General features: G+C 41.5%; 1 protein-coding gene across 6 annotated transcripts in view; it reads right to left on the bottom strand.

Moving 5' to 3' along the window:
- The window catches only part of MYLK3 (myosin light chain kinase 3), a 39,503-nt gene that overhangs the window by 3,506 nt on the left and 22,485 nt on the right, over positions 1-13,512 (bottom strand). For 4 of the 6 annotated variants that reach the window (XM_085071931.1, XM_085071929.1, XM_085071928.1 and 1 more), the window contains 11 exons: positions 13,296-13,361; positions 12,233-12,323; positions 10,514-10,952; positions 7,874-8,433; positions 6,841-6,946; positions 5,674-5,767; positions 5,276-5,385; positions 4,510-4,651; positions 3,687-3,757; positions 2,191-2,319; positions 1,018-1,170 (listed from right to left, as the gene is read on the bottom strand). In XM_085071931.1, the coding sequence (XP_084928057.1) occupies positions 1,018-1,170; positions 2,191-2,319; positions 3,687-3,757; positions 4,510-4,651; positions 5,276-5,385; positions 5,674-5,767; positions 6,841-6,946; positions 7,874-8,433; positions 10,514-10,952; positions 12,233-12,323; positions 13,296-13,361 (1,961 nt within the window). The remainder of the gene's footprint in view (positions 1-1,017; positions 1,171-2,190; positions 2,320-3,686; positions 3,758-4,509; positions 4,652-5,275; positions 5,386-5,673; positions 5,768-6,840; positions 6,947-7,873; positions 8,434-10,513; positions 10,953-12,232; positions 12,324-13,295; positions 13,362-13,512) is intronic. The other 2 variants (XM_085071927.1, XM_085071926.1) reach the window with 1 other exon arrangement.

Below are 13,512 nucleotides of genomic sequence, written 5' to 3'. Positions count from 1 at the left end.
CAACTAACCACTGCTCTCTGCAACTCACTGACAACACTCTTTCCTCACGTACTCATTTCGTTCACAGCTTCTAACCAGACTTCCCAGAGTGTCCCTCTGGAGGATTTAATCCCATTGCACAGAAAAACTGAAGACTCCAAACTTTATAGTCACACAACAAATCATCATCACAACCTGAGAAAAAATCCTTAGTTCTCTCCTGTTGTCAATATGCTAAATTTCAGTTTATTCTTTGCTTTACATAGGACCTATTGTTCAAAATTTAATTAGTACTAGAACTGATTTGTCTGATTTAGGTAATGATTGGGAAGTTGTTAATATTCTAAGCACTCCTTTGAATTCCCCACAAACACACAATCTGTTTTACTGTATGCATCATTTGCTGGTTTGATTAGTTTTGTATCACTACTCGGCAGGAGAAAAATTTCTCTACTCAACCAACCCCCCTGCCATGGTCTGACATCAATATCATCCTCATTCTCTCTTTTGTTTCATATGTGCAATCACTTTTTATCTCAGCAGAGCCAAGAATGAGAAGCTACATGCAGAGTTAAGTCCCAAACTCTCCCTAATATCTCCCAAAAGCCTGTAGACCATGTTAGAAGGGAACAATGCACATTTCCACAGCAGCAGCTTCCATTTATCCTCCATGGCATTCAATAGGCATTTTTGCAATTTGTGTCAAGGCTTGTGAGAGTCCAAACTAACAATAAAAACAGTTTTTGCTCAGAGAAGCAAAAGCTTTAGAGACAGATTCCTATACTGCAAATCCTTCCAGGTTTCCTGTATTCTGCCTGTATTGATGCTACTGTGAAAAGCAACTTTCCTCAGTCAGGGTACACAGCCACTTCCCTTTAAAACAGGGGCTTCTGAATCACTGAGGAACTGCCCAGCAAGCCCAGAAACAGCACACAAAAATGTCACAAAGTTCTCTTTGTTGGCTGCAATCCAAACAACTGGCTGGTAGAAATTTAATATCATTGGTGCTACTGTCCTCACAATCAGACACAGAGGTACCTTTTCTCCTTCACAAGTAGTCTGGAAATAAAGTCTTTGGCTTCCTCTGAGAGCTGTTCAAATGCTTCTGCATCAAAATCCCAGCTGCAATTGACTACATAATTCATTGTCTCCGCATCAGTCTCTCCCAGGAATGGGGACAGACCACTAAGCCTTAAAAAAAGAAAGAAGGGAAAGAGCAGTTATATGCAAGATGTGTTTTTCCTTCTACAAATCCTCCACTCTATAATTGTTATCTTATGGAGGGAAAAGGCTCTCAGCTATGGAGGGTTCCACTTGTCAGTCCTTGTCATGATAAGGCAACAGTTTGGGGCAATAAAGTGTTATTTAGTGTTACCCTCTAAGCAGTTCACTCACGTCAGGGAGCACCATTAACAGATCCCCGAGGAATGGATTCAGTGAGGATTTAGGTACTTCCTTCAGTGCTTTCCCAGCTAGGAAAGCTAGAGGGACTCAAGAGCTTTCCTAATTCAAGGCCCATATCCATATGTGGCTTGAATTAAACAGAATTCTGAACAATAGATTACTTTTTACAATCAGTCTCTAAGCCCAGATTTATTGCTTCCGTCATTTATTACTTCATTCAGTTGGGTTTTGGCTAACATACAAATTTGAACCAGAAATTTACCCAGTTCACAAAAAACATTTGTGAAAGATTCTGGGATGCAAAACAAGCTCATCAGAAGGCAGAGACTTTGGACTGACAAGCTTTGGTTGCCATCCAGATATCAGAGAAAAGTTTTAGCTTTATTCATGTCATTTCTTAGACCCATGGCCTAACACAGGTATTAATTCTCCTGTGCAGATGCATACCAAGTCTGAAGATTATAAAATGATCAGATTACAAATTTAAAAATTAATTCAGGTCCTCAAAAAACACAATCTAAATAAAAATTCCCACATATTTTGTGCAACTTTTCTGAGTAAAAAATAACTACCTGACCCATTTTACTTTGCTAAATAAGATAAGGGGGAAGAACATTTACATATTTATCAAAAGGATTATTTGTTGTGTAGAGACTTTGTACACACAGCGAGGTGCCTTTATTGAAAGCTGGGGAGTTTAACAGAATTAATTAGGAGGAGTCCCAGCCAGATGGGCTCAGTGGCTGCTGCATTCCTGCCCTGCAGGGCCCTTGGAGCCACCCCCTGACCCCTGGCAGGGCTACTCACAGCATGTAGGTGATGACACCCACACTCCACATGTCCGTGGGGAAGGAAACAAAGTCATAGTTCACCACTTCGGGAGCCAGGAACTCCGGAGTCCCGAAATTCACCTTCAGCTTCTCACAGGGTTTATACCTGCACCGGGAAAAGAGCCCTGAGTGAGGAGCTGGGGAGCTCATCTCACCAAGGGAAGGGCAAGGCAAGGCTTTTGGGAGCATGGCAGCAAAGTCAGGAGGAAGACCAAGGACACCAAACCCTGCAAAGGGCTCCCCCAAAGGGTGGTAGCAGCTTGACTTTCTGCCAGGCACCACAGGATGCTTTCCAGCAGCTGTTGTCCAAAATCCATAAAACATAAAACAAACAAAGCAGCTGTGATCATACAAGAATTGGAGAGCATTTGTTTAGCAGGATGTACCCAGCTACAGCTCAGGGTAAAGATCTGTATCACGGATAGGAACACAATATAACTGCTAAGGTGGGACTGAAGAGGATTATTTGGGATTGGGAACAAGGAACAGTGATCCCATATAGGGGGGAAATGACTGTTCTATTGCTTAACAGGGAAAGGTTAGGAAACTGAACCAGGAACAATTGTCACTGATGACAGCTGGAGGAACATCTGTGTCCAGGCAGAACACACCACTCAAGCATTGCTTTTAAAGCTTTTTCTCCTGCAGGATCTTGTTTTCTAAACTGCTTCAGTAGAAGTTTGTATCTTTACCCTCCCAATTTACAAAACAAACAAAATACAAACTCAATGTATATATTCTTTTCTTTCAGAAGTATTTTATGGAAAGAAAGTCCCTGAACAGATACTTATATAACAAACACATAAATATATATACGCATGAATGTACCAGCATTTAGCTTAAGAAAAACCTCAAAGGTTTTAGAAAATAAATAGGGAAATGTTATTGTTCTTACTGTCATAGTAACAGAAATAATTCCTTTTTATTCTAGGACAATTGACGCATGCTCTCACAGCTTTTCTTTAACAAACTCATGCAAGCAAAACAAAAGAATGAAGAAAAGTCCCTATTTCTCTGAGAGCTTCCTGTTTCACATGGGATGACTCAAACATATTTGGTTTTATTTCCAACCCTTTTTTTTTTCCTTCAATCAATTTAGCCACATAGAGAGTTTAGCACATAATTTCTGCAATTAGAGCCTGCACCATGAAACCCTGCAGTCAAGAAGTCTCTGGGAGCCTTCATAGAGTCCCTAGAGTAAAAGCTCTACATGGGGAATAATTTTGAGATAATTAGAGCAGTAGTATAGCTTTATGCAAGAGAAATGTTATTTGAAAAAGTAATTAGATAATTAATGCACACAGCAGAAAACTCATGCCTGCAAAAGCATAATGCTTAGCTCACTCATACAGAATTATTACAAAGCCACCAAAACACAATCCCCCACCAAACAACTACCAGAAACATGTCCCAGGTTTGTGAGTTTGATTAGGTTTTGTTTTTTAGAATAAATTCACAACTGAACTTTCTTACCTCCTTGCTAATCCAAAGTCAATAATTTTAATCTGGTTTCCTGTGTGATTTACACATAGTATATTTTCAGGCTACAAAAAGAGAAAATGGTATTTTGAGTTAAATGTTTGAGAGACAGATCTAGCAAAAGACAGATAGTATAAAAGTCCTTCCATAAAAAGCCACAAAAAACAGATCAAATGCCCCCAAATTTTTTTTTCCAGTGAGAATATTTTTCAAGGTGAAGGTGCAGGGGTGATGTGGTCCAAACTTATTACAACTGCAGAACTGTCTATGAGCCAAACTGGTCTAACATCATTTGTGTAAGGTGCAGTATAAAGAAGCAGGGAAAAAAACCCAGTTTGTTTTTCTGTTTAAAAACATCATAAGGGACCATTAGGAAAACATTGCAATTTTGCTGCAGGTTGGTTCCAGGCAGTAAAAAGTACAAACTATAGAAGATGATTGAACAGGTATTTGAGCACTGTTAAAAATGGGCAGGGGAAATGGAGGGAACACTGTGGGCATTTCTGGCCAAGGAGGTTTTGGGTGGAGCTTTCTGTCATTGATAACAAAAGAGGATTGCTTAATGCTACACAGAATGAAAAGCTCCTGATTGGAGAAAGACAAAAGCCCAGAATCCTGATCATTTCACTATTCCAAGCTAACTACTGAAGAGACGTTGGAAAAAAGTAATGAATCTCGAGAGCTCCATTCACTGTAGCTATTAAGTCTATTTCTTTATGACGTGAGATCATGAAATGAGAAATTACTCTTCAGTAATTAGAGACTCTGTGGTGCCTAAACCAGCACCACTAAAGCACTGAGAGCACAAACAACTGACCTTCAGATCTAAGTGGAGAATATAATGCTGGTGCAAGTAGTGGACTCCTTCACAAATCTGTTTGGTGAACAGGATGGCATCCAGCTCAGTCAGATGGTAGTTTTCATCTGTGATCCGGTCAAATAACTCCCCACCATCAAGACTAAAATTTTGGCATAGAAAAGTGTTAAAATCCCTAAAATTCTGCATTAGCTCAATTTATTTCCAAGTTGGGAATTAGGCTCTGTAATTGAGGGCCCTAACAAAACATCCAATATAAAGTGTATCAGTGGCCTCAATGATTTCAAGAGACTTATTTCTCTTGAAATGGAAAAGTTGTCACTAATATTTGGGGGGATACATGTCAAACCCAAACCCACATGACCTGCTGATACTATGGGACCTGGAGAACCTTCAGGGAATTGTTTGCTCTATTGTTTGTTCTATTGTTTGCTCATCTTATTAGTCATGGGAAAATAAGTCTTTAACCTACAAAATTTACTAAATGAAATTTCTCAACTGAAAGCTGTTTTACATGAGCTGACAATTGAACTTAATTCTGCACAGAGCTTAAGAGTAAATTAGTCAGAGATAAAGCTCTGACAAACTTTTAACCTGAATAAATTACCTTTTTTAAACACTTTTTTCCTTCTGAAAGTGAGATCAACTCTCTCTCAGGCTGGGAAACCACTCACTTCTTCACAGCTCAGAATTACCATTCCCTATTTCCTTTAGTGACCTGAGAAAACCCCAACATCTGACAATTCCTGAGATCATTTAAACTTACTATTCCATGATCAAAGTGATATTATTTTTGGCTTCAAAAGCATCATAAAGCTGGATCAGATTCACGTGATTTAACTGGTTCATGATGTTAATTTCATTTTTTACTTCTTCCTGAAAAAAAAAACAAAGTAACAAAACATTGAGCAAAATATGCTCTTTAAATTTCAACATACCAACACAGAAATATCTGTAAAGCCCAACAACAGCTACACCACAGGTGTCATGGGGATTGGAGGTTTCATCATGAATACAGGAGATGATGAACAGTCACATCAAGCCCAAGATTTTGCAGTATTTGACAGTACCCAAGGAGAAGCTACCCCTCATGGGGCAGCTCGGGGCGGTGGTGTTGGGGTGTGGCAGGAAGGGCAGGGTCAGAGCTCCCAGCAGAGTGGTTACCTTCTCTTTGGCTCCTTTCACTTTTATGATTTTGGCCGCCAGGTTGAGCCCCGTCGATATTTCCGTGCACTTGTGGACTTGCCCAAAACGCCCCCTGTGGATGCCAAGGAGAAGATGGGAAAGCCGCTCAGCACAGCTCAGCACAGCAAGCTCTCCTACGACTATTCTTATCGCCGAGCAAAAATAGCCCAGGACAAAGTGAACGGAGTCGGGTGGCCAGCAGCATGGAGCTCCTCTTTCTCTCAGCTTATGAAGGATTAGTTTTATCTTTCCAGCCAGTTGTTCAGTGCTTACATTAAAATATTAAGCCCCGTTGGTCCTGCTGAGGTATGATGGCCTGGCCATGCTCTGGCTCCCTTCTGTAACTGGAACCCCTCGCTGTCCTTCAGGGATGTGTTAGTGGGTATATTAACAAGGATATTTCTGTCCTGATCTCATAACTTTTTAAATGACCATAAGGCCAGTAACTGTAGCCACTCCACAGCCTGCATTGCTGACACGCTGTAAATTCTCCCCCATGTCACGCAGATACATTAATGCCCCTTGGGATGATTTCTAAACACCATCTTCCCTGCTATTGCATCACATTGCTTATACTGATTAAGCCTTATTTGTATGTGGATCAACGTGAAAATCAAGCCTTCTTGTCACATAAGTAAGGATACAAGAATACAAAAGCTGAAGCATCTGCAGACTTCCTATGAGTGAAAACTACACATAAGGTCAAAATAATTATAACACTTCCTTAGTTTTCTTTAATGTGCAGTTCAGCACAGAAAAAAAATATTTTGGAAGCTGCCTGACCTAATGGGCTTTGTTGACTTCAAATGCTCTGAATCTGTCGGCCTTAAGGGTACAGAGGTTCTTCTAACAACACCAACTGAGGCCAGGATTATTATAAGAAACAAAAAAACAGTCATCCAAGATGGCAGTCAGGCAGCTGAAAATGGGGCTGGGGTAGAAACAGCCATCTAAGGGACACCCTTGATGTGTGAGCAGCTGTGACAGCCCGAAGGGCTCCAGGATGAGCCCGCTCCCTCTGGCTGCAGGGAGCTTGTCTGTGCCTCACACACACCCACCTTGGGGCCAGCTGCAGAGGACAGCTCGAGCTCTGCAGTTCCCTGCATTTCCCCAGCAGCAGCACAGCATGGGCACAGTGACACTTACCCCCCCAGGACCTCGTGACGACACACGGAGTAGCACGTGGTCACCTCCGCTTGCTTGACGCTGACCATGCGGTGCTCAAAAGGAGCGGGAGGAGAGGGGCTGTCATCTGCAGAGGAGACAGGAAAAAATTACACTTGATCATCTTTGAGCTGTTTTGTGGCAGCTGGAAAGACCAGCACTCATACTCAGCACTAAGCACTGAGAACAATGATTCATAAAATCATGAGGATCCTCTTAGCAGCAAGAATTCTGCAGACAATTTCCAAATTAAAGCTGTAATTATTAACATTACAACTATAAAGTTTAGTCAGCTTTCAGTAAGCTAAATTAGTTAACCATGATCACCTAATGTCCTAAAGGTTTTCTAGGGTAAAGCTCCATCAAACCCATTTTTTACATCCCCCATTCAAAACAATTTTACGATTAATCTCCAGCTATCTCAGGCTGTATTCAACTCCTCTCCAGACATTGCTCAGAACACCAGATCCAGGTCAGGCCCATGTCTGTACATTCTGGAACATTCACATTTACGTGCTGCCAGGAGAGAGCACTCCCTGAGCCAATGCAACTAAATGTTCCCTCAGGAACCAAGAGATCCATGGCCAAGAACACAACAGGCCACGACAAGAAACATTTCCTGCAGTACTTTTCTGTGCTCTGGCTTTCCAGTCCATAGTTGCTAAAGCATGCCTGGTTTGCATGGTCTATCTGAAGGAACAAATGCTTCATCTAAAGAAAAATGGATTTTTTCAAAATTCTCATACTTTTGATCACACATACACTTCACCCTATTTCATTTTAAATAAATGTTTTTCCCCAAAGCACACTTTAAAAGGAAAGTTGCTATTAAAACAATTTGTACCAATGTTAATTGTTATTTACATAGTCAAAAGCACCCAAGGCAAAACACTCTTGAAGTGTAAGACACAGGTATTCTACTGAGCACTGCTCCAGCTATTATTACTATATGACAGGCAGGAACAGCACAAAATCCTCAACATACAAGTTTCAGGAGTAACTGTAAGCAACTTACCAATGATTTCCCCCTCAGTGGGAAGAGCACTGCCAGCTTCCAGTGGCTTAATCTTCTCTGGTGCCACTCCTGTACACTGACGAGCATCATGTCCACTTCCCCCTGGAGATGTAGTCTCAGATTTTCTCCTCTCAGAGCTGGTATCTGTTGGGGATTTTTCTGCTTTTGCTGTTTCTTGACGGATTTTCACTTCTACCCCTGCACCTTTCACAGGCTCCTTTGCAGAGGTATTCTGTGAGGTTATGGGCCCACATTTTAGTTCTGATTTCTCTTCAGCCTTTTTACCTGGTTTGGGCTTGCTCAGGAACGGCTGTTGCTTCCCTGGTTGAGGTGCAAGTTCATTTTGCTTATTGTCCCCTTTAACTTCTGAATTTGGCTCGGTGCTGATGTTTTTAGGACTCTGTTGAAGTTTTAATTTGTCAGGCAGCTGTTTGACTCCTTTCAAGTCTGCTGGTGTGGATTTCACTTTGGGACCTTTACCTCTGTTGTCACTTACGTTTCCCTCCTTGGCCAACTCAACCTTCTCTTTCATGTCAGTCATATGTACACTGATGGATATCCTGCAGAGCAAACAGGAGACATTTAATGCAGGTGTCCAGCCCAGTTTTTGTAACTTTGTGGGGGAAGAAAAATCTGTAAGTTTCCAAACCCACACATTTCTACAGTATTAATAAAACAGAACGGTACCCATCTTGCTAGGACAGACTCACAAACACAAAGGGGAGAGCACCAAAAAGCATGGTGATTCTTCTTCTGTGTCATCTCTCTACATGTCTACCCTTCTGCTGAACAAAATGTCTCACCCTGCAGAGTTTATCCCACATTCCAAAGCTTACCCACTTTTTGCAATTATTACAGTTGGTCTAATAAAACATCACTCATCTGGGCAGAGAGAGGATAGTGATTGCCTTCACAAATTACAGGCTGATTATCTAAATGGCTGGCTGTTCATATGGCTCTAGAAATCCAGTGGTTTGCATCTACCCCTTCCTCTTCCAGCTGGCTGACCTGCACACTCAGCCATCTGTGTTTGGGTCTTCTGATGGGATAGCATTCTTTCCACAACTTTCTCTTAAAAAAATCTAACTTTGATAAATTCTCTTACTCCATCAATACTATTTTCCTTGGCATTCTAGCAACTCGAAAAGTTTAATGATTTTTTTCTCCTCTTGTGTTGCTCAAAAAGAATACAAGTTAGAACCAATTCTCTGTGCTCCTAAACTCCATCAAAGATATTCGTGTGATCATGTTTGAGTCAACTGTTACTACTCCAACTGTCATCAGCAGTCTGATTTTACTGAGGCTGAATTGAAACTTGTGAAGTTGTAAAGTAGATTTTATACAAAGGCAAATGAAGACAATTTCTGATGTCTGGGAGAGAACATACCTCATTTTCACAAAGGTTATTGCTTCTTTCGGTGGAGAAACTTCATTACAAAAGATGTTATAAAAGAAAATGTTTCTGCTTTCGTAAAACAAGAGTCTGAAATGTCTCATTTTCTGCACCTTTAACACCCTGATGCTGTGTTGTGGATCTAGGCTGCTCTAGTGCGAGCTATGAGAGCAGCTGGAGCCAGCTCTGAGCAAACACTTCCTCTGCTATCTAGACAAGCCTGAACTCAGTGGGACTCTAGGCATTTCTCCAAGCTGGGGAACACAATGTTCCTTTGACACCTCTGTGTGGGCTTACAAACTTCATTAAAAGCTGCATCCATTTTAGAGATGTGTTTACCACCCTCATGTGATTTCACACTCCAAACCATGACAGTGCCCTGGGCAAGATAGCTGCAGCTGCCCTGGGTTTACTCCAGCTTCTGCCTTCCTGCTGGTCCGTCTTATCCCCAACCCAAAATCTGGGGCTCAGACACCAAATCTGTACATGTGAACAATGGAGAAATTCCCCACCCAAAGTCATTCATACATGTGGGGGAGTGTATGGATGAGTGTGTCTATCACCCCCCCCCACACACACATGTATAAACCACTTTACAGCCACCCACCCAGACAGAGAAGGCATTGGCAGTTAAAATCTGCCATGGAAGTTACATTTGTTGGGGTTTAGTTGGTAGGGGTCTTTTGGTTGTGGGGTTTTGTTGCTTTCTGTTGTGTGGGCTTTTCAAAATTTAAATAAATGGGATTAAAATAAAATCCTAGATAAATAATCCAAAAGAAAATGGACTACGAAACACCCATATGAGGAAAATATTAACCTGATAGAGATGAATAAATGAACAATCTTTAGGCGACCAAGACATTGAGGAAAACAAACACAAGTTCTTTGGTTTCATCATATACTAATAAACATCTCAAATTCCTTTCACCCCCATGGTTATAAACACAAAGGAGTTGGGAAGGAGTGAGTAGTTTATAACTATTTGAGCTTCGCTATTGTGGTCACCTTTCTATGTCAGCACACAGCAGTGCTGATATCTCAAACCTCTCCCTCCCACCTGACTCCTGGGCTGCACAGAGTTTTACACAGGGCCCTTTGAGTCTCTCAACCCTTAACCCTTGGAAGGTCTCCCCACTCCTACCCCATCATGGAGGAGCTGCCTCCTTTAATGGCCTGCCTTTCCTTTTTTCCTTCTGACACATGAAAAGCTTTCAGGTCCCCCAGAAAGCTACCAACAAGGCCATTACCTGGTATGTGTCACTTCACACCCCGTGTCAGATATAGCCCGGGATGTGGAGGGCACAGCTTCCCGGGATGCCGCACTCGCTGCTGGAGCTTTGTTTTCATTCTTCCCAGGTTTCTGATGAACGAGCTGCCTGTGGCACTCTTCGAGGCGTGGGGCTCTGTCCACGTTCTGTGCCGTAGCAGGAACATTTTGGTTGCCTGCATGATCTTGGTGTACCAAGGGAAGACCATTGTGTTGATTCAAAGCTTTGACACCAATGTCCTTCTCCTGTTGACAGCTCTTAGAGCTCTGTGTTTTGCCAGCACCTTCTACCACTTGCTGCTGTGCTGTCCTCTCTTTGAGCTGGGGTTTGGAGTCAGCTTTGTGGGCTACAGCACTGGAAGTGTTCACCTTCTCACATGCCCCCTTGTTTTCATCCAGCTTTTTCACACTTTTGGTCTCTGAATAAAATAATCCATCAACAAACTATCCTTGGCAAAAGTGATGGCAAAACAGAGAAAGAATAAAGCAACCCACTTCTCAAAATAACCTACAGAGTTACACCTGAAAAGACAGCAAGAAACCCCCAAAAGGCTTAAAATCCTTCACACCATCAAGCTCAAGATACTACTAATGCTCGTGGCTTTAAATCAGATATTTAACTGCTCTGATGGCTTTCCAGCAGTGCCAGAGATTGGACTTAAACAAAAAACCTGCAAGGCTCAAGTTGATTGTATTTAAAATCTGAAATCACTCTGTGGGCAAATATAAGGGTTAGTTAAGGCACTGCAGATCCTGCAGGACCCTCCTGATCCCAATACACCCTCTACCCAGTTAGAGGGGTAGAGACACACCAAGCCAGACTCCAAGGGACACTGAGGCTTGAGACAGTGCCCACTTGCAGTTTCCACAAAAGGACTAAAAGCATCTTCATTGCCTTCTCATGATAACGGCTGTGATTATTAACAGTGGCAATTTCTAGGGTAACTTCTGTCAGCATTCAGTATGCCCAGGTCACCAGCAACCATGATTTGTTTACAATCCCACGTAGCTTTTGAGTCAGAATTGTGACCATTTGCTTTATTTTTGTCACTTCCAAAGCAATGAAGCTAAAAAGGGGATTGCCCATGAGGCAAAGGATTCTCTGACAATTTGTGAAGACAACAGCATGACAGGGCCTGCTCAATATCACATTCACCCTGTTGCAACTCCACAGGCATTAATAATGGATGCAACAGGGCAATGCCCTGACAGATGCAGCCTAAATAGGAATCTGGCCCTGACATGCCAATGAAACTTGCTGATCAAAAAAAGATATTCCCAGTGTCAACACGTCCCTTTTTCAGAGAGGGGGAAGAGGGAGGGCTGCTTCAGATGTATTAATGGAAAAGAACTTATTAGGTTTGCTATGTGATATGGCCACTAGCTTCACAGTATCTCCAAACAAGTTCTGCTCTCTGAATTCAGCTCACTGAAACCCAACTCAAAAAACCCCTCCTCTTCAGCTAAACAAATGTGCTCCTTTTAATTTATCTTCTAGCTTCTTGTGGTGCTTGATCCTGGGGATAAATCATCTTTTGAAGGTGGTGAGAACAAGTCTATTTTCCCAGTACTGAGGGGCAAAGTTATTCAGTTACATTTGAGTAATTCAGGTAGTGGGAAATAGCAGGCTATAAATTTCCAGTTTGTCTGCTGCACATTCTAGAGTCAAAGCTTATAGCATGCCTGGAGTGATACATACCTTCCAGAGGCTTCTTGCTTTCAGTCTGGGTTCCTCTGTTACTAAGCACATGCTTAGGTTTTGCACCACTCTCCTCAGCCTTATCTTTGGCCTAAAAATGACAGGGAAACACAGAAATAACAGTTACAGCCAAGTGTCTATTTTCCACCAGGTTCCTCCAACTACGTAGGCATTCAGACTCTGTAAAATGGACAGTAACACTTCTTAACTTCTGAATTATTAGTTACTGCTGTGTTTACTTCCTTCTTCCAGTCTCTCCCAGCCTTTGCAGGCAGGCATCCTTCTAAAACAACATCACACAGATTAATACATTAGCTCATTGCTTTCCAAAATTTTCACTGTCATAGTTTTTGCCTCCTGTCCTCTTTACTCACATTGACTAAAAAGTATGACATGTGAAATATTAGAGAGTAGAAAAAGAGATTATATTGTATTTCTGTTGCTTTTTGGCTGGTGACAGAACAAAAAGTAATATTTCTGAATATATTTGTCAAAACGTATTTGTCTCAAGGTATCTAAAAGTTTGTTATTTGACCTGATAGAGGTGATACCAAAAAAGAGCTTTAGCTTTATGGCAACTTTTGTGTATGTACTTGACATTTCACATGTCACCTTTAGAATGATTAAAAACAGATTAAAAATAGAATCAGATTTTTGAGCAATGTTTTTCCCTCCATTAATTGGAGAGGAGGGATATTTTGTAATAGGACCACTAAAGTCTTCGCACAGCAATACGTGTGAAATTAAATCAGAACTGAATACTATTTAGGAAAAAGTATTACACAAAATTAGGAGAAGGCATGATATTTCCTGTGGTTGGCATATAGTTAAAAATCTAGTGATGAGCAGCCTCCTGTCCTGATTTGTACAAGCAAATAAGCAACATGTAAAGTATTTCTGCAGGTAACTGATTACAAGACAGCTGCACATCAGCCCTTCACCTGTTAGTAAAAGCAGTTAAGGATTTCATGCACCAGCCCTAGAGATTGCACAGAGCCTCCCCACCTCCCCCTTCCCAAGAAACCCAAACACCCAAAGAGGAAAAGTAGTAAAAAATCATTACCCTTTTTATTACAGCTCTAAGAAAACCTGCAACAATGACCAGGGTGAACATTATTCTTGCACAATCCTACATGCAAAGAAAGCCTTGGGTAAGTGACAGTTTAATGCTGGGGTGTTTTTCCCTGGTTTTTAAGCAAGAAGTTAGAGGTTTGGAACCCAGGAAGCTCAATTCATAGTCTTTTGTTGACTCCAACCCCACAAAACTTCTTCCATAACAT

Source organism: Lichenostomus cassidix, chromosome 11 (assembly GCF_008360975.1).
Source record: "Lichenostomus cassidix isolate B80296 chromosome 11, HeHo_3.0, whole genome shotgun sequence".
Taxonomy (NCBI): Eukaryota; Metazoa; Chordata; class Aves; order Passeriformes; family Meliphagidae; genus Lichenostomus; species Lichenostomus cassidix.
This window is presented reverse-complemented; position numbering and strand designations above follow the sequence as displayed.